The sequence below is a fragment of the Microcaecilia unicolor genome, chromosome 3 (assembly GCF_901765095.1).
Source record: "Microcaecilia unicolor chromosome 3, aMicUni1.1, whole genome shotgun sequence".
Taxonomy (NCBI): Eukaryota; Metazoa; Chordata; class Amphibia; order Gymnophiona; family Siphonopidae; genus Microcaecilia; species Microcaecilia unicolor.
In genome coordinates, this window is record NC_044033.1 from 364,773,990 (window position 1) to 364,795,811 (window position 21,822).

Consider the following 21,822-nt stretch of genomic DNA (forward strand, 5'->3'; position numbering starts at 1 on the left):
GTCTAAACTTAGTAAATTTCCCTTTAAGGGTTCTTTTCTGTTTAGTGAAGAGTTGGACAAGCTGGTGAATAGCCTGGGTGAAGCTAAGGTTCCAAGGTTGCCGGAGGATCGTCCTAGAGGTTCTGGTCGTGGTCGTTTCTCAGCTCGTGGCAGAGGCTGTGATTTTCGTCGTTTTCGGCCAACCACAGTTTTTCAGGGGCAGCGCTCCAGATTCTTCCAACGGACTCAGTCCTTTCAAGGAGGTCCTAGGGGAGGTCGAGAGGCAAGGGGGTTCTCTTTCCTCTTCTTCCCGCTCTCAACAATGAAGGTGTGCGGGTCCAGCCTCTAGTACAAGTGGGCGCTCGTTTGGCGCAATGTCAAGAGAGATGGGCCCAAATTACTTCAGATCAGTGGGTATTAGAGGTTATTCGAGACGGGTATGCTTTAGAAATTGCTCACCCTTTGTCGGATGCTTTTCTGCAATCCCGTTGGTCTCGCGCCAAAGCCGGAGCAGTTCGACTTACTCTCAGCAGACTTCTGGATCTTTGTGCGATTTGTCCAGTGCCTTTGGTGGAGAGAGGTCAAGGCCGTTATTCCATTTATTTTCTGGTGCCCAAGAAAGAGGGTTCTTTCCGTCCGATTTTAGATCTCAAGGCGGTCAATCGAGCTCTCAAAGTGCCCTCCTTCCGGATGGAGACTCTCCGGTCAGTTATTGTTGCGGTGCAGTCCAGGGAGTTTCTAACTTCTCTCAATCTTACAGAAGCCTATTTCTACATTTCCATTCGTCCTGCACATCAACATTTTCTTCGTTTTGCAGTGCTCGGTCACCATTTTCAGTTTCTGGTTCTTTCCTTCGGGCTTGCGACTGCTCCCCGTACGTTTACCAAGGTCATGGTAGTTGTAGCTGCGGCTCTCAGAACAGAAGGCATTTTAGTCCATCCTTACTTAGACAATTGGTTGATTCGGGCAAAGTCTTTCCAAGAGAATGTTCAGGTGACGGCTCGGGTGGTCGAATTCTTGCAGTCCCTAGGTTGGGTAGTCAATCTCCAGAAGAGCCGTCTTCAGCCTTCTCAGTCCTTAGAGTATCTGGGAGTCCTCTTCGACACACAGCTGGGTCGTGTATTTCTGCCGCCAGCTCGGGTCCTCAAACTGCAGACTCTTAGTCTCTTCTTGCGGACGTCCAGTCCGTCGGCAAAAGACTATCTTCAGGTTCTGGGTTCAATGGCGGCAGCAATCGAGACGGTGCCCTGGGCCAGAGCACACATGTTGGAAACCAGGGCCAACCGTCTGGCGCTTCAGAGGTTTCTTCATCTTTTGAGAAGCCGGGCAGTGCGAGTAATGTCAGACAATGCCACAGCAGTCGCATATATCAATCGGCAAGGAGGGACGAGGAGCCTACCGTTAGAGCGAGAGGCGTCGTTGCTTCTACAATGGGCGGAAGTCAACCTGATGGCTCTGTCAGCGGCTCATGTAGCAGGAGTTCTAAACGTTCAGGCAGATTTTCTCAGTAGTCACATGCTTGATCCCGGAGAGTGGTCGCTAAGCAAAGTGGCGTTTTGTCTGTTGGTTGATCGTTGGGGTTCTCCCAAAATGGATCAGTTTGCATCCGCAGGCAATGCAAAGCTTCCTCTGTTCTACAGTCATCGCAGAGACCCCAAAACGCAGGGAGTGGACGCTCTTCTTCAATTCTGGCCGGACTGGCTAATGTATGCTTTTCCTCCTTGGCCTCTGATAGGACGTCTTCTTCAGAAGGTAGACAGTTACAAGGATCGTCTGATTTTGGTGGCGCCAGATTGGCCTCGAAGGCAGTTGTATGCCGACCTTCGACGTCTTCTGGTGGATCTTCCCTTCAGGCTTCCGATCACGCAAGATCTCTTGTTGCAGGGTCCGGTCGTTCATCCGGATCCGGATCGATTCTGTCTTACGGCTTGGCTCTTGAGAGGGCTAAGTTGACTAAAAAAAGGTTACTCTACTTAGGTCATTGCTACTATGCTGCTTTCTCGTCAGCGTTCGACTTCTTTGAATTATGTGCACACTTGGGAGGATCTCTGAGGATTGGTGTAGGGTGTGTAGTCTATCTCCTTTTAGAGCTTCGGTGCAGCAGATTTTGGATTTTTTGCAGCAGGGGTTTGACAAAGGTTTGGCTTTGTCTTCTCTTAAGGTGCAGATTGCGGCGTTGACGTGTTTTCGTGGTTGTATCCAAGGGAAGTCGCTGGCTAGTCATCCGGATGTGATGTGTTTTCTCAGAGGGGTTAATCTTCTTCATCCTCCCTCTCAATGTTCGTTTCCTCAGTGGGATCTGAATTTGGTGCTTTCGGTTCTTACTAAGCCTCCTTTCGAGCCTTTGTCATCCTGTTCTTTAAAGGATTTAACTCTGAAGACAGTGTCAGCTAGGTGAGTTTCGGAGTTGCAGGCGTTGTTGTGTAGATCTTCTTTTTTGGAGTTTTGTCCCGATCGCGTAGTTTTGCGGCCAGTTCTGTCTTTTCTTCCCAAGGTGGTATCTCGGTTTCATGTTTCTCAGTCGGTTGTATTGCCTGTGTTAGGTTCTTTCTCCGGCTCGGAGGAGCAGAGGAGTTTGAAGTGTTTGGATGTCAAACGAGTGTTGAAGCACTATATTAAGTCTACGGATGACATTCTGCAATCTGATCATTTGTTTCTTCTGATTGGAGGTGCGCGTAAGGGGCTTATGACCTCTAAGCCCACTATTTCTCGATGGCTTAAGGAAATGATTGCTTCAGCCTATCTGCTTTCTGGGAAAACTGTTCCAGAGCATGTTAAGGCTAATTCTACAAGAGGTCAGGCAGCTTCTTGGGAAGAGCGTTGTCTGGTTCCTCCAGAGGAGATTTGTAGGGTGGTGACCTGGTCGTCCTTGCATTCTTTTTGTAAGCACTACCGTTTAGACGTTCTCAGTCGTCGACAGGTTGCTTTCGGAGCACGTGTTTTGTCGGCGGGGCTGCTAGGGTCACTCCCATAATTTCACTGCTTTGTTACTTCCCATCAGTCACATTCTGGGCCAGTCCGGAGGGACGCTAAGGAAGGGTAAATTAGGCCTTACCTGCTAATTTGCTTTCCTTTAGTCCCTCCGGACCAGCCCAGATCCCTCCCTTCAGATATCTGTGTTTTCAGAGGTTCGACGTTATTTATTGGAGCTGTGTTGCTAGTTTATTTCTCTATTTAAAAAAATTTAAATTTAAAAAAAACAAGAAAAAAATGTTTTTTTCTGTCTGTCTATAATGTCCTGTTTATAGGACTTTGATATATTTGCAGGCACTCACCCTTTGTTGGCAATGTGCCGGTGACTGCTCAGGTTTTTTGGATGCACAGGTTATGTACTTCTTTTCTTCTGCTTTGGTACTTTATTACTGGATCTTTCTCTGGCTGGCAAGGGCTCTTATTGGCTCGCTAGAGTCACAGTTTTTTTCTCAGTCTCCACCTGCTGGAATGTGTGCACAACCCATCAGTCACATTCTGGGCCGGTCCGCAGGGACTAAAGGAAAGCAAATTAGCAGGTAAGGCCTAATTAACCCATGCCTCAGCTCAGTTTATCTCCACCTGCTTGTTGACGGACATACCTATCCCACAGGTTATGGAATAGTGGGAAGCTACGTAATGGAAATAAATTTTTATCAGCAGGTGCTGAAACATTGGGACATTCAACTAGAGCAGTCAGTGGTTAAGGAAACTGCTGGATGCTGCAGTTAAAATAAAAATGGATATTTAATGTCAGTACCCAGATACCAGCCAGAACTGAATATCCAGTTTCAGTGCCAACCCAGAAGTGTTATCCGGTTAGCGGCCATATTCAGACCACTATCTGGGTAACAAACCAAAGTTAGGACAGCCTTTCTGTTGTCCTAACTTTATCTGGTTAGCAATCTGAATATAGCAACTAACTGGATAAATTCTGGCTCCGCCCACAGACCACCCTGGCAATACAGTCAGAGGAAATATTCAGTGGCACTAGCTGTTTAGTGCTAAGAATATCCTGCTCACTAGCACTTATCCAGTTAGCAGTGCCTGCTAACTGGATAAGTGCCTATGAATATTGGCCCTATAGAATTTTGTAGGATCATGTTCTTTAAATTTTAAGCAAAACAGTAATCAGTATTAGCCATAGAACGTTCACACTTACCACATTGAAATCTAAATGTTTTTCTACCCATTCTTTGGCTTCTGCGAACTCATCTCTCATTTCCATGATGTATAATGTATCAAGGGCATCCACTATTGTTGCTCCTTGAATATTGCCTAAAAGCGAGACAGCAATTATTAGTTCATGAACATGTCCTACTAAATTCTGTTTATGGAAACTTACTACTTAATTTTAAATTCAATACCCAGATATTATAGTCTCTCTGCATAATAACAATACATTATAAGTTTAGTAAGATACAGAGGAATGTTTAAACAACTAAAGCACAGGAAGTTTCCACTAGTGAACAGAAAAAGCATCTATTAGACCACACTAGTAAGTGTGGTTCATACTTTTTCATTGCTCAAGGCTAAGAAACATTTTGCTGCAAAATGATCTGATGCAGGGATTCCAAAATTCAGTGTGGTGGCCCCACAACCAGCTGGGGTTCATGATGACTATAATGAATATGTACGAGATTAATGTGCATATACTAGGCCCACAACACACGCAGATCTCTCATACACATGTTCATTGTTTATCAATAGAAATCAAACAAAATAAAACATGGAAAAGAAAATAAGATGTTTTATTTTGTTTGATTTCTATTGATAACCTTTAAGAGTGGACTAACACGGCTACCACGCCTCTCTACTTAACATGTTCATTGTGAAATCCTGAAAACCCAATTGATTGTAGGACCATTAAGTCAGTTTTGAGAAGTCCTGATTTGATGCAAATTATCTCTTTTACCTATTTATCACTTTTTATGAAATAAAAATGTTAATGTAAGCACTAGTTTTCTTCTGTCCAACCCATTCTGCCTGACACTGATGTCAGAAGACATCATAAGCAGAACTACTGAAAATATCTCAACACGTACATATAGTTCCGCCCCTATTCTTCCACAAAAGACTCACACAAATGGACCTTCTGTAACACACATACAAGTCATGGAATTATAAAATGCAATCTGGGTTTGCTATGCAATATAACAAATAGGTTTGTCAATATACAATTGGCCTTCTCAGGTTTTGAGAAGTCCAATTGTATATTGACAAAGGAGAAATTAGATCTTACCTGCTAATTTGCTTTCCTTTAGTCCCTCCGGACCAGACCAGGATTGGACTGATGGTTGTGCTCGCCTACCAGCAGGTGGAGACTGAGAAAAAACTCTGACTCTAGAGAGCCAATAGGAGCCCTGGCCATGTGACCTTAGCCTCAGTATTTGAATAACAAAGCAGGAAAGAAAGAAAGACCTTCTGTGCCGTATGGAATCCTAGCAGCCACAAAGCACTCGGCAATGCCAAGTATCAGAGCTCACCAGCAACTCTCACCAGAGAAGTGGTATGGCCCGATATGTATTACAGCTCACCAGCAACTCTCACTGGAGAAGTGGTATGGCTCACTTGTACTATAGCTCACCAGCAACTCTCACCAGAGAAGCGATATGGCTCACATATAATATAGCTCACCAGCAACTCTCCCCAGAGAAGTGGTATGGCTCACGCATAATATAGCTCACCCGCAACTCTCACCAGAGAAGTGGTATGGCTCACTTGTCTTATAGCTCACCAGCAACTCTCACCAGAGAAGTGGTATGGCCCACTTAAGATTTTATATATATTCCATCAACTGAGCTTACCAGCAACTCTCACCAGAAAAGTGGTAAATCATATTTAAGGTTTTATAGATATTCCAGCAACTGAGCTCAGCCACAACTCTCACCAGAGAAGTGGTATGGCGTATTTAAGGTTTTATAGATAGATTCCAGCAATTGAGCTCACCAGCAACCACCAGAGAAGTGGTATAGACCACGTAAAGCTCTGTATATATATAGTATTGTTCCACGAATCGTAAAGGAATGAATACACTTCCTACTTAATAAAAGAAGCTAAAGAGTAGAGAGAACATGGGAGGGGCCTGGTCCGGTCCGGAGGGACTAAAGGAAAGCAAATTAGCAGGTAAGATCTAATTTCTCCTTCCTTAGCGTCCCTCCGGACCGGACCAGGATTGGACTGATGGGAAGTACCAAAGCAGTAATCTGAAGGGAGGGACCCTATGAAAACTGCAGAGAAATGTTCATGCTGCATAGGCCACCTGGCGACAACTAACATGTAGTGTGTCCCAATGAGCAAAATAAAATGAAACTAGGACTAAGTTGCCAACTTACCAATGTGCACCGAGAGCACCAAAAATCGCCGTAGTAAGAATAGAGCCCGCTTCTGAAGTTGTGGAATATGTTGTAATACGCTGTGGAACTGCCCTCTCAGCGAGAAGAGAAATAGACATTCTCATTTCCTTGATCCTTCGCGATATAGCGGGTTAGAAACAATGAAAAACTTTTACGCCTACTGGCTAGAAGGACAAAACCAATAAGAAAAAACCGATTGGGAAAGGTGAAAACTTTAAACTACAGCAGACCGAAAAGAAGTTACCAACCGTAGAAGTATTCCACACATAGATCTACTTGCAGCAATGGCTACTGGGAAACACTGCTTGAAGAGGAAAACTTTATAGAAAAAGTTATGGCTACTAGAAAACAGAACTTTAAGAGTCTGTTCACCTAGTTCACCTAGCTGGTGGACGAAGCGGGAGGTACAGGTGCAGGACTCCTTTAAGAAACCGCTTTGACAGTGGATGCTGCATAAGCGTGCGGTTGTCAACAGTATCATGCATCACTGATAGAGCTGCCAAATGAACTCTAATGGATGAGTAAGACAGACAAGATTTCGCAAGATGCAGAAGATATTCCAAAACATGCAAAATGGATACTGTTTGTGGAATGAAGTGGCGAGAGGAGTACCACAGAGTGAACCGTCGCCACTTTGATTCATAGGACTTTAATGTAGATTTCTGTCTGGAAGCAATTAAAACTTGAAGTACATCCTGCGAAAATATCAAAGATGTTGCAGACCCAGTAACCACGCCATAAGTTTGAGTGACTGGGGGTCCGGATGTAGAAGGGTGCCTTGGTTCTGCGTAAACACCTAGTGAGATGATGGAAGAAATGCATAAAGAAGGCTGAAAAACCCCTGCTGGACGTTGGCATCTGTCCCTGTCTCCGTCAAGACTGTTGCTGAACGGAAGAAGCAAGAAATGTTCGTGAGCCTGAAGGCAAAAAGAGATAGCCCTGAAGTGTCGCAGTGAGGAAGTAAGGCTGAAAAAATGAGAGTCCATTCACCTAAAAGCAGGGTGACACAACTAAGAAAAAATGAGTACAAACTCAAGAGTATACTCTTAACTCCTCCTTGGCGGATGACATAACCCATTTCCATGGCTAGGACCAACATAGCTCTCTCCGCCTTGTTTGTCAGTAGGGACAACAAAATTCACCCGAAGGTAAAACGAATTGCTGAGGTCCCCCAGAAAAAAAATATATACAAACAAGCTTCTGCCAAAAAGTGTACTGCACGAAGCATCCCAATGACAGAACTAAGGTTCTTGAGATAACTAGATGACACTTAAATAGTGCGATTGATGACCCTGAGATTCGCAATAGGATGAAGGAAAATTCCTTCTTGGGCATTAGAAAGTAAAATTGCATTCTGCAGAATAGAGCGAGGAAATGGCCGAAGGCCCAAGGTCACCAAGAAAAATATAAACTGGGATGTTTGCAGAGGAGACAAAAGACTGTGCGCCAACCTGACTAAACAAAGAGAAAATCAGAGATATCTGATGAGAGATCAAATGAGAGATCAAATAAGAGGCCTGGCTACAATCACCACCCAACCTAGAGACTGTAAGAAATGCAACACCCGGTGCGTGACCTGAGAACTCTGCTAAGACAAGACTTTCTCCAATTAGGCAGTCGTCTAGGTAAGAATGAAATGACCCTAAGAGCGCAATGAACATCCTCTTAGATCTATAAAAGAACGGAAGAGAGAGTACTGCTGAAAATGACCGGTTAATGCATAAGCAAAAAACTAGCCATTCTCTGGATCCTGAGGAGAAGACGAAGGGTGACCAAGGACACCAGTTAAATAGGGCTACAAACTCCAACCCTATCTCTATGGCGTTCCATAGTTGGGTAAGTTCTGAATATAGAAAGTTCTGAATATAGGAGTCCACCAGCTATGGTAGTACGCTCCGGACAGAAAAAAATTGTCCCAGTATGAACGTCTGATTCACCGGCCTGTAATTTCTTGGATCTCCCTAATCCACATACCACTAATCCACGTACCACGGTCATGCGTCCTCCCTCACTGAGATGTAGATTGTAAGCTCCTTTGAGCAGGGAACGTCCTTCTTTGTTAATTTGTACAGCGCTGCGTAACCCTAGTAGCGCTCTAGAAATGTTAAGTAGTAGTAGTAGTACCAGACTCACACCCAATAGATATGAATGTTGAGCTTGTTTCAGGTTAAAACACCGAACCTAGGCCCAGGGTCCCCGGTGTTCCTAGTGGTGAACAGCCATGGCAAATATTGTATGCGTTAGTTTGCAGAATTACTGCAAAGCCTTGCTTTTGGAGCAGAGATTTCTGTTCGATACTCTCGAGAGAGGTTTTTTTTTTTTTTTTTTTTTCTTTTCTTTAATGCTGTTCTGGCTGTAGAAAGGTGGACATTTGAGCTTCCCCAGAATGGCAAAACTTATGTACCTATGCCCATTAGATATGAATGCTGGACTTGATGGACTTTAGGCCTTACCCAGCATAACCATACTTATGTACCTATGGTATAAATACACAGGAAGTGAGTGAATCCCCTTCCAATTGAAAGAACACTCTGGAGTGAAGGCGCATAGAATGAAAATGAAAAAGGACAAACTTGGAAATTACCTGTAACGAAAAAAGTGAAGTTGTGCCACAGCCACTTGGTGAAGGCAGTGTAGACAAGACTGTATCTGAATTCAAGAAAGCTTGATATAACATCAGGTCTCTAAGGAAGAGGAAGAGATAGCAGATGGTATGTATAGGCATACTGGACCAAACCAGGATGTTTATAATCTGCCAATGCTGAACTGATAGAGTAGAGACAAACACGAGTAGATGGTTTGAGGACCGTCCACTATCTTTAAGTGAAAGGATGACTTTATTCTCTAAGTGACCATATGTCCTGTAAAAACCAGAAGAAAGCTAAAATGAAAAATGAGAGGCTTCAAGGCAGTTGGAAAAGAAGGGAAGACATGAATAAAGCATGCCTGCTAAGGCAGCTGAGTGACTGGGAGCTTGGTAGACAGGACTGTCCCTCAGAGAATATGAAAGAGCTGATATATCCCCATGGCATCTGAACAATATACTGTATGCCTCTAGAGAAGGCTTCTTAAAGTCGGAAAAAGAAAACACTGTATAACACTACAGCCATTGAGAGTGTCTGTTAAGTTCTTAAAACACTATATAACATCATAGGCATGGAGTAAAATGCTTGAAAGGAACTAATATATTATGGTCAGAATTGCAAAGTACCAATCAATTGACTCTTAGACACCAGGGAATGAGAAAGACAGAAATTTACTCTATGCCTATAGAGAAAGTTTCTAAAGTTCTTAAAACACTGTATAATACTACAGCTATTGAGGAAAATGCTTGAAATGAATTATAAGATGTAGATTTTCCACCAGGCAATGAAAAATGACTGAGCACCAGAAAAAACTAGTGTTAACAGCCCCGTGATACATAGAAATTTAAAAGAAGAAAAGCTTGTTATATATTCATATATGAAAGGAGCCCCCTTTCAACCAAATATTGCCTGCTGATGTGAAGAGCATTTTAGAATACGCCGTTCAGCACATACAAAAGTGTACACATCTTGGAGCCGAACTGCTCTATGAACTGCAGCCTTACCTTCAGCAGAGAGATCCCCGACTGATAAGATGGAGGGAGAAACAAAATGGCCGCCGTTCGCTCCACTGGCCCTGTGGCGATCGTCGACAGCGCGCCCGACACCTCCGAACAAGCGGAGCCCAGTGGAACGGCGAAGAAACAACAGCCGGCGAAAAAGGCCCCGAAAAAACTGGAGGCAGCACCGGACCCGAAGAAACCTTGAAGGGAGAGCAAAATTTACACATTCCGGCTGCGTGAACTGCACGACGCTGACCGACAGCAGCTGTTTGAACTTTTAAGCCATATCGGAAAAAACAGGTGGCCGCGCTTACGCGGTTCACACATTTCTTTTTTTTTTTTTTTTTCATTTTAAACTGCCGCCGCCAAAACGCAAGAAAATGGAGGAAATTAAATCTGACGAGAAAAATCGCTGTTTAAAGTCACAGATACTGAATTATTTTCTTCTGTTTGTTTTTTTTTTTTTTTTTTTTTTTTATAACCCCTCAATCATAATAAAAACACTGGAGCTGCCTGCTCGTTAGAAGTCTGGGGAAAGAAAGGCTGCTTCTTTGAATTTCCTTTTATTTGATTTAATTCTTTTAAAGCAGCTACCTGTTAAAAGTGGCTGCCTCTCCCAAAGACGGTACACCTTTCTAGAGAAAGGGACGGCCCTTCCCTGCTAAGCCAGGGAGATGGGGAGGAAGGGGGGTGGACTCGAGACACCCGAGTTTAACACCCCCGAGGCTGTCAAAGAAAGAAGAGAAAGGAAACCCTGTCAAGCCTCTAAATAAGATTCCAGGCACAGAAGAATTATCACAAATATCTGTAATATCTAAAGAGAAAAGGAGAGAGACTAATGGGCTCACTTCCTACCTGCTGGGAGACTGAGAAAATACTGGGGCTAAGGTCACATGGCCAGGGCTCCTATTGGCTCTCTAGAGTCAGAGTTTTTTCTCAGTCTCCACCTGCTGGTAGGCGAGCACAACCATCAGTCCAATCCTGGTCCGGTCCGGAGGGACGCTAAGGAAAATAAGATTTTAATTTTAATTAACTGTCTACAAGCCCTAGTCCTCCCAGAAATAGGCCCTACCACCAAAATGTTTATCTGATGCTCCCATCATGGCTTAAAATATACCTTATTCAAGGCATACTATCACATGATACTGCTTGCTACCACATCCATCATGCAAGGTGAATGTTATAAATCATACTGTGTTGAAACATATTCTTCAGTGAATAAACATTATCAAGTGTAAAATTATAGACTGTAGCCCATACTATGAAAATCAATGGGTCAACAGTCACTATGTATATTTGACAGTACTTCATAAAGTTCAAATCTCATTTCAAAATTTACTTACTATAAAATTAATTCTTTCACAAGATAACTCACTTCCTGTTAAATTTCTGAACATATTAAGCCCAACAATAGGGGTCAATCTGCTAAATAAGGGAGCACTTCCCAATAGGGGGAATCAATCTCTTATTTGGCAAGCTAATTCTAGCAGTGCATCAAATGGACCACTAGGGGTCAGACATCACCATTGTTCTGTTGGTGGTGGGAAAAGTAGAAATATGCTAAACACCTCTCCAGACCAGATCAGTATTATTGGTCCAAGTGGTAGTCATGGTATGGAGATTCTGTGGTTGAGAGCTTCCCTGTGCAGAGTTTCCTGGACCAGACAGTCTAGGGTGTGGTGGTGGTTACCAGGCCTACTTGTGCCTTGAGACTTCTAAGGTGAAGCACTGCACTTCACTTAAAATGGCTCAGCTGCTCCCTGTAGGATCTTTACTTCAACCTGGCGCTCAAATAAAGGTTCTGCAGTAAGTACAAGAGTAAAAGGTAAAATTTAACTTTTTCTTAATTACGACATTTTCCAATTTGGCATGTTCTTGTTATTTGTATGCTGACCATGCCACTGCTTACACAATGGTTTTACTGCAAAATTTTCTGTGCTAAAATCCTTACTGCATTAGGAGTAAGGTTAGTACAAGAAAATCTAGAGTAAATCACTATGCTATAGGATAACATTACATCATACTTTCTGTCTCAACTCCTGTTTTGCTTGGTCCAGCTCCATCATAAGCACAGAACACTAGTCAGGTGAAAAAAATTTGAAAACCCAAAGCTTTCCAAAAGCAAAAGAGCAAAATCCAGTAGTTACTGAAGTGCTAGACTAGATCCATCTTTATGAAATGAAAAATTGAACCGAAGACGTATGCTTGATGGGTAGGTATTCAAAGTGTGAGTATAACACAGCCATTAATTCATTTTTAGGAGACTGTAGAGATTTGGCATATTTGTGATGAGATTTAATTGTAACAATGTGCTTAATATTTTATTGATTTTACTAGATAAGTATGCATCCCTACTGGGAAGCAAACAATGTATTAAAGTAGAGTGAAGCAGTAGAGGCTAATTGTATAAGGCAATGGTCTTCACAATGAACAGTATGAAGGTGGGTTACAAGGAATGGATGTCACTGGCCAGCTGTCATGGTCGCACATGGAAAGATTTGGTGGCTCTCCATCAGTTCATTTGGATGTAAAGTAGCTCCGACTTAGGAGTTTGTTCTGCCTAGTCTCCGGTGTGGGGTGGTTTTGCCTGCCACTGCCGCTCCTCGGCAGTGGCCCATGGCCTCACAAACCTAGTTCCAGCTTTGAAAACGTGACACTCTTATCATGAACATGAATTCCGCTGGACAGATACACAGTTTGTGATTGGTTCATAGGTATCACCTGAACAGAGAGGGATGCCAATGTTGGACAGAAGAGAAGACGATTTGCCTGGTGTATGACCTCTCTCAGACTAACTAGAGAGACTGGTTTTCCTAAACACCAGTGAACTGAATTCCTTGTGATAAAAGCCGACAAGGTCATTTCTGCTGCAGCTCTGTAGTTTCCCAAAAGACTGTGAACCTGAGTACAGAACAAATACTTTGGCATTTATTCCTGAGCAGGGGATAACTCGCAGGTATCCTGCTAGAGTCTCAACAGAAGAATCCGATTCTTCACCACACCGAAGTCTGCAACCTACGGGCTGCAAGGGATGAGAGAAGCAGGATTTACTACCTATAGTTCTGGGTATGGATAGTCTAAGGTTTTTGTCTGTAAAAGACTGGTTTGTCCCAGGATTTGTGGTCAGTAGTCTAATTCGCTACTAAGAGTGGGTAATCTCTTCTCAGGATATATTATAGATACAATTTCTCATAATCTTCATAGGATATATTAGTACTATAATCATATATCTTTACTTATATATCTATTGGTAATAATCAGTATTTTTGTAGTACAAGTATATTTTTGTAACTTGCTTTGTAACTAGTGGGGGAGGGGAGAGAGAGAGACAGACAGAGAGAGAGAGAAGCAAGCATTATTAAACTAGTTTCCATAGTGAACTACCCTTTTCCCATAGTTTTAAACAAACTTTTTCTAGAGGTAGAAACTTAACAACCAAAGAACTTTAAAAGGTAGTAGGAAAGTTCAAATCTTGTTCTAAAAGACAGTTATTTTCTGTTCTTTGGTGGCTGGAGAGCTAGCACTGCTACTGACCTCAAACAGGTGTTAACTGAGGTGCGAGGAAGTAGAATATTTGCAGAGGTTACTAAGGGCAACCTGATTACTGAGTCAGCTTGAAAGGGTCTGTTTGAAGCAGTCCCCTTAGATTCAAAACTATATAAAGAGGAAAGGTCCCACAAACTTTATTTCTGAGAAGTTTTGAGAGAAGAGGACATTTCTCTGGTAAGTGAACATTAATTTGCTTTGGGTTTTGGGAACTTAAAGATTGGGGTTTAAAGGAGGAATTGTAGGTTAGCGATAGGCAGAATAAAAATATTTTAAAAAGTAAACTTTATCAACTAAATCTCCATACTCTTTTCCCCCTAGTTTTAAAACTTGAACTTGGTACCACAGCATTAACAGACAGCCTCTAGCAGGCACTTCAGGACCTAGTTTAGTTTTTTATTATTCTCAGTATAAGTGTAAGGTATCTATAATTTAGGACAGTTGTGAATAAGGATTGCAAGTGAGAAGGTTGATAATCCACAGTACTAAGCTAAATGGTTTGTTTATACTTCTCACTCTCTGCCAACCCTGAAGTTCTGAGGTTTGGTAAATGTGATCTATCCCCACATTTTGGAGATTCCACTAGGATAGGTATGCCAAACATATCTGTGTTTTCCAAAGGACTACCGGAAAGGAGTCAGAGCAGAGGGATCTACAGCAGGGAGTGAGCCTTCTCCAGAGACAGGAGTAAAGAATTAAGAGTTTTCCTTATGTCCCATTTAGATTAAGCTATCATCTAATTTTTCCCATTTCTCTAGAAAGTTATATCTGTGGTAAAGCTTCTATCATCTTATTCAGTCACTAAAGCTGAGTTTCAAGTTCCCAACTCTCAATTACTGCAGTGGTATCAGTTGCGCAGCGTAATTAAATCCAAAAAATGGAATCTAAGCTGTGTAATGAACAATATGGTCCTCACTAGCTTCATTGACAATCAGTGCAAGATACAGCAGAGAGCCTCATTGTTTTATAAAGCAATGAGGTTCAATATTATTGCCTCACGTTGTTCTACGCAACATATATGAAAAATGGATCTCAACGATTCATTGTCAGATACTCAATGGTCTCGTATATGGTCAACTGGCTCAAGGGCATCCTTGTCGGCTGCAATAACACAATTCTTTATGTACCATAGGGCCCTTTAGACGCCTAGAAAGAGTAAATTGTCTGGGTCCTCTAATTGCGATTTATGTTGGTCTTGCAAAAAAAAAAAAAAAAAAAAACTACTGGAACTCTTGTGCATCTTTTGCTAGAATGTCCTAACCTAGTCTTATTCTGGTCAGATGTCTGGGATAAACTAAAAAGGATTTCTGGGTTTCAAGAATCTCTTTTACCTAAGTATATAATCTGGAAGTCCACTTGCATTCCATTTTTATTTTCAGAGAACGATAAACTACTGTCTCTTAGTTTCTGTTGCATTGAAACTAATAACATCGCATTGGAAAGATAACTCTCAAGTCAATGTTGTCCTTTGGTGGACCTGGATTTTACTATACAAAAAATATGAGCAATTCGCAATAAACTCTATACCTGGACATAATATTGGTCTTCAGAAATGGAAAACTTTAGACCTTTTTCTCTCATCTATGGCTTAACTTTATAGAACTTTTCTGTTTGAACTCAGCTTTGTGTATTTTATTATATTGTACTATAGTACATGTTGTTTATTTATTTTTTTTTTTTGTTTGATGTATCTTTAAAAATCTAATAAAAATATAAATAAATAAATAAAATTAAAATTGCCTCTAAAGTCCATTAGGGAGCAGCAAAGCACTGATTTTCAGAGCAATGATTCAGGCACTTAATCATCTATACCTATGTTTACGGGGAACAAAGTTTTTGTTTTGGATGTAGAGAATTAAATTCAAAATTATATAAGGAGAAATTACTTAAGGAAATGGTTCTTTTGTTATTTCTAACAAAGAGATAACACCCCTAAGGTCAAATAAACAGAACGTTTCTTCTGAGAGCAAACACTGAGTAGGAGCTAATTCTTATGTGATGGGAATTAGCTGCCTAAAGGTTCGGTAAAGGGGAACTGGCTTTCCTCATAATTTAAACAGTCTGCTATCCTTCTTAGGATGCTACCCCTGTTTTGGATTCTAGGGCCCAGATGCACTAAACAAAACGAGCCTTTAACGACCCTTTAACGAACAAATTTTGAACCATGGCATGCATTAAAGGCCATTTTCCGACGGCGGTAGCAGCTAACGAAAACGGAATAGAAACGAGTAACTACCATTGAAATGTGGATGATTCGGGATGCACTAACCATACCGACGATTGCACCAACTCATTTACCGCGATATATTTAACGTGTGGTCAGAGCTGTCGGTAAGGCCAGAGCTGTCATACAGACACGTCATAACACGTCCTTGTGGGCGTCCTTGCCCCCCCCTGCCCGAGGTCGCCGCTGCTCCCCGCTCCCCCCTACATTAAAAAAAATTGTGATTTTAGGCAGCCCCGCCCCCTCCCTTCCTCTCTTTCTAAACAGCTCCCGCCATCCTCCCCCCTTTCCCCACCCCCGCCGCTCCCCCCCTCCACCAGGCCCTCCCTCCGTCTTACCGGGCCCTCGCAGTGCCTCTCACTTCTGTGTGAAGGCTGCGAGGGCAAGAACAGCTGATCCTCTTCACTGAAGAGTCTTCAGCAAAGAGGATCAGCTGTTCTTACCGTCGCAGCACCTTCACACAGAGGTGAGAGGCGCTGCGAGGGCCCGGTAAGACGGAGGGGGGGCAGCGGGAGCTGTTTAGAAAGAGAGAGAGAGAGGAAGGAAGGAAGGGAGGGGGGGCCGGGGCTGCCTAAAATCACGATTTTTTTAATGCAAAGGGGGAGCTGGGAGCAGCGGCGACCTCGGGCGGGGGGCGAAGGCCGTCCTTAAAGGACGTCCTTAGGCACTTTTTTTTTACGTACAGACACTTTACCGAAGGTATTTATACATTCAACTTTTGAATACCGTACCGAACATTTCTGAGGTGTGTTTTTAGTGCATTCTTCGTTTTTTCAAATTTGGTAAGCACTTTTACGTTTTACATTTTTTTACGTTTGGTTGATGCATCTTGCCCTAGGTCTGGGATAGAATTGGGGGGGGGGGGGGGGGGGGTTGCTAGACTTCCTATTTTGTAAGTGACAGCATGTGGACCCCATGGCTACATTGCTATCAGGAGATGAAATGCTTGTTGGCATTTTATTTTTAGTACTGAGCTTTAAAAGAAGGCATTGCTTATATCTTCCTTTAGTCGTCCCCATTTTAGCAATAGTAGCACAGTTGCTTCGAGTTCTACATTCTATTAGCAGATTTATGTTCCTTCAAAAGTGCTATATTAGGCTAGCATAAGAAGTAAATATGACCTATTAACTTGATTACAAGCAGTTTGCATAAATTATTCCTATTTCCAGATTTTAGAAATGTTTAATAAAAGGCAATATTTTGAAAGCTTAAGACATCATTAAGCTTATTGTTGTGCTGTAAGTCCAGTTCTTGCCAGTCATTTCTATTCTCCGAAATACATCAAAGTACTGATCTAGGCATCTTGAACAGTGAATTGGCTGTATTAAACCCATCAGCTTATGCTATGTAAATGATCTGTTTGAATTCTGTTCCTTAAAGCATAATTTAACAATGGAATGAAAGGTTTTTAAGCACCATAGTGTTCCTTGATGAGACCTTGCCAATCTTGGTAAATTCAAAGAATCTAAAAAAAAAAAAGGGAGCACTTCATTTATGCGGCACATATGAAGCCTCCTAATTCAAGCAGAATTCCCTGCTAGTACAACCAGAGCTGAAGGGCCATGCCAATCTTACAGGAGTCTTAGAGGTGTTTAAGAGACTTCCTTTCCCCTTCAAGACAACTGTCATAACTGCTTATAGCCTAAGCATCTCGGACACTGGGCAAGAGCAGAGTCCTTTTTGTTGTTGCCTTAAGTTGCAACTTAAGCTGAGAAATATCAAATGTATTGAGGAATGGGTGCTGTAACATTTCTGTGCAACAAAGGACAAGCTTTGAAAAGTATCTTATTCGGTGTCAGAATTTAGTTCAATTTTGCTGTACTCTTAACCCTGTTATTTATTAAGTGACAAGTGTCTCTAAATATTAATTCTGCAATGGGCCACCAGCACCACCAAGAGACATATTTTCAAAGCACTTAGCCTTCCAAAGTTCCATAGAAACCTATGGAACTTTGGAAGGCTAAGTGCTTTGAAAATATGCCTCCAAGGCTACCAACTTGGAGCAAAAGTGAATCAAATCATAGAGGGCATCAGCCAAGAAAGCAAACTCTATCTTAAAGAGCTACCTCCAAAGAAGCCAGGAGATGCTAAATCCAGCATACTATTACCTGAGCTACATAACCTACACAGCCTGGACCCCGAGAAAAGAGGAATTAAAGGCCTGTTCAAAGGAGCAGCACTACCTGTTATGAGCACCCCCAAAGGAATGAACCATCTTCAACTGGAATTATGGGATTTTCTTTTTGTCACCACCATTAATAAGGCATCCATTTTCAGGACATGAGGGGGGGGGGGGGGGGGGAGATAGTCCAGATCTGCCTGGGGAAGGGTGTACAGGAACCCCTGAGGATCAAATTTGGTGCTTCCCATTCTGTCAAGTCCATCTGTGACAAAGTTCTGTGAAGCAGAAAGGCCTTATTAGGTCTTCTCAAACATCCCCAGGATAGCAACACCATCAGAAGTGTTCTCCTACAAAGTCATGGAGATACAATGAGTGGAGACAACTTGATGAATAAGGGACTGTTCACTCCTCCCAGAAAAACAAACTAGTGGAGAACCACTTCCTTCCTCTGGACATAGTTCTCCAAACTCCAGCAAGGAGTCCTCCAGGAAAATATCACCACCATCTGGACTCCCTGCTCCCAAAACATCCTTCCACAGAAAATGAAGGTTGGACTAACACGGAGCAGTATACGGACCCCCAACCAGGGGCTTACTACAATCAGAAGTGTCCTGGGCCCACCCAGACCCTGAGATGCTAGAGGCTTAGATACCCCACCCAGGAAGGAGTTAGAGCCCAGAAAGAGCTTGTCTAAGACACTACAAGAATGTCTGACAGAACTCTAGCCCAGGAACAATTGCAGGTTTCCGAGTGACACTTTAAACATGGGCCCCCCTCCTGCAGGACCAAACTCCAGTGGCATGGGAGGAGGGGAGGGGAACAGTCCCAAATCTTGAAAGGAACTGAAACATGATCCTTCAAGGACCCAAATGAAAGAACCACTGTCTGCTGACAACTTGAACACCATTTCTGGCGAAATCTGAAGTACCAGCAGGAAAAGAGGCCTCCCCCAAATGCTGTGCTAGAGTGCATGGTTCCAGAAGATATCCCTAGTCACCCAAAAGCTCACTGAAGTTCCTGCATCGCATGTGGAGCTGACTCCTTTAAACAAAAAAACAACAAAAAAGAGCCAACTTCATTGGACAGCTCTCCCCTTATGCTGCAAAATGTATTTTCTTTCCATTTGTCCCTCAGATCAATCCAGAGACTTGTGGGTTATATCCCTCCAACTAGCAGGTTAGATAGAGAGAACACCAAAGTTTGCCCACAAGAGGGCATGTGCAGCCAGCTTAACTTCAGTATACGATACCACAGTAAGAAATCATTTGAACAATAGTTCACTCTCCTGCCTCTTGAAAAGAGCAAATAATCTGAAGGAAAACCCTTCAGCTGCTTCACAGTAACAACTGTTTTCCAAGAACTTGTTTAATCCAAACTTCCAGACCAACAGAAGAACGCAAACCTAAACAACATTAACTAGATCAAAACTCTGCCATATATACATCATACAGAATCAGCTAATGCGAACCCCAGGGAGGGCCTCTGGATTGATCTGAGGGACTAATGGAAAGAAAATTATCAGTTAAGACATAATTTTACCTTCCATAGCGTCCCCAGATCAATCCAGAGACTTGTAGGATGTACCAAAGCAGTCCTCAAGAAGGGTGGGACCGCATGCTCCCTTAAGACAGAACCGAAGCGCCGAAAAACGCATCCCGACGCGCCGCGACATCAAGTCGGTAATGTCTAGCAAAAGTGTGTACCGACGCCCAAGTAGCCGCTCTACAAATCTCGTCCAACGGCACCAGCCAGTATTCCACAACGGACGTGGCCTGAGCTCTAGTCGAAAGTGCGCGAATCTGAAGAGGAATCGGTTTCCCCATGGAAAGATACGCAGAGCCCATCGCTTCCCGTAGCCATCGAGCTATCGTAGCCTTAGAAGCTATCTGTCCCTTTTTGTGTCCCACAAACAGGACAAAGATGATCTGACTTCCGGAAGGAATTAGTAGCCTCTAAATATGAGAGAAGAGCCCTTTTGACATCCAAACACCGCAACTGACGAAAATCCTCCGGGTAATCTTCCCACTTGAAGGTTGATAAATGCACTTCTTGATTAAGGTGAAAACGTGAAATCATCTTCGGCAGAAATGAAGGAACCGTACGGACCGAGACCCCAGCTTCCGAAAAACGCAGAAAGGGATCCCTGCACGACAGAGCCTGCAGCTCCGATACCCTTCTGGCCGAAGCAATGGCCACCAAAAACACCGTCTTCAACGTGCGATCCTTCAAAGATGTCTTATTCAGAGGCTCAAATGGAGCACGCTGTAACGCCCTCAGTACTAGGTTCAAATTCCATTCCATTCCGGTACCACCGGCATCCAAGGGAGTATGACTAACACCCCGGAGAAAACGAACTACATCCGGATGAGCGGCCTCAGAAACAGGCCAATGCTGCCATCTGTACCTTAAGAGAGCTCAAAGAGAGGGCCTTCTCAAGCCCCTCTTGCAAGAAAGCCAAGATAGACACGAGAGGAGCTGACTCCGGCGAAATGCCCGAGGACGAGCACCAAGCAACAAAAGTTCACCAGACTCTAGCGTATGCCGAAGTAGATCGCTTGCACGCCCGCAGCATCGTCCCAATCACTGACTCAGAAAACTCTTTGCGTCTGAGCTGCGACCGCTCAATAGCGGTCATGGTATCCTGGTATCCTGCATGATCACTGGCCCCTGAATCAGAAGATCGGGAACATCCGACAGCTGCAATGGTTCGTCTATCAACAGACGCACCAAATCCGCATACCAAGGACGCCTGAGCCAATCCGGAGCCACTAGAATGACCACTCTTGAATGCTGCACGATCCTGCCGATCACCCGACCATGGGCCATGGAGGAAAGACATACAGGAGATCCTGCGGCCACCTTTGCAACAGCGCGTCTATTCCTTCGGACCCAAATTCCCTTCCCCTGCTGAAAAAGTGAGGCACTTTGGCATTGGAATAACGGGCCATTAGATCCACTACCGGCATCCCCCAAAGAGACGTGATCCGGTCGAACGCTACTGGAGAGAGCTCCCACTCCCCCGCATCCAACCAGTTCCGGTTGAGGAAATCCGCCTGCACATTCAGGACTCCCACGATGTGAGCCGCTGACAAAAGAAAAAGACGCGTTTCCGGCCAGCGGCAAAGGGCAAGCGCCTCTGTTGACAACTGAGCGCTCCGAGTGCCCCCTTGGCGATTGACATAAGCTACGCTGTCGCATTGTCGCAAAGAACTCGTACCGACTGGTTCAGCACCAAAGTCTCAAAAGCTTGCAGCGCCAGCCGAATCGCCCGCAATTCCAGAAGATTGATTGACAACCGAGCCTCCGACGGACTCCACACCCCCTACATCGAATGACCCAGGCAATGAGCTCCCCAGCCAAACAGACTGGCATCCATCGTGACCACCCGCCATTCCGGAGTGGCTAGGGGCATGCCGCGAAGCAGACTGACTGGCTGGAGCCACCAACGGATGGCAAACCGGGCTCGGCACTCCCATGGGATCCGAACCATATAATCCTCCGATAACGGGGACCACCGGCTGAGAAGGGACCACTGCAACGGACAAATATGACTCCTGGCCCAAGGGACTACGTCCAGTGTCGCTGCCATTGACCCTAGAACCTGAACATAGTCCCACGCCTTCGGAGCAGGTACCTGAAGGAGTGAGGAAATCTGCCGCACGAGCTTCAACCAGCGCAGCTCCGGGAGAAATACTCTGCCCTGAGTGGTATCGAAGAGCACACCCAGATACTCCAAAGTCTGGGTCGGGACGAGATGACATTTCTGAATGTTGATCACCCAGCCCAGCGAACACAGAAGATCCATGACTGACTGTGTAGCCCAGGCACACTCCTCCCGAGACGGTGCACGAATGAGCCAGTTGTCGAGATACAGATGAACTTGCACCCCTTTTGTGAGCAAGAAGACTGCCACTACCACCATTACCTTGGAGAATGTACGAGGCTCCGTGGCCAGACCAAAAGGGACTGAAAATGTTGACCCAGCACCGCAAAGCATAGGAAACGCTGATGGGGCGGCCAAATGGGGATGTGCAAGTAC

The 21,822-nt window shown here is 43.9% G+C and overlaps 1 protein-coding gene across 1 annotated transcript in view; it reads right to left on the bottom strand.

Annotated features, from left to right (window-relative positions):
- Positions 1–21,822, bottom strand: part of MAN1A1 (mannosidase alpha class 1A member 1) — a 309,444-nt gene that overhangs the window by 215,576 nt on the left and 72,046 nt on the right. Inside the window, exon 3 of the mRNA XM_030198560.1 lies at positions 4,112–4,227. Coding sequence (XP_030054420.1) covers positions 4,112–4,227 — 116 coding nt within the window. The remainder of the gene's footprint in view (positions 1–4,111; positions 4,228–21,822) is intronic.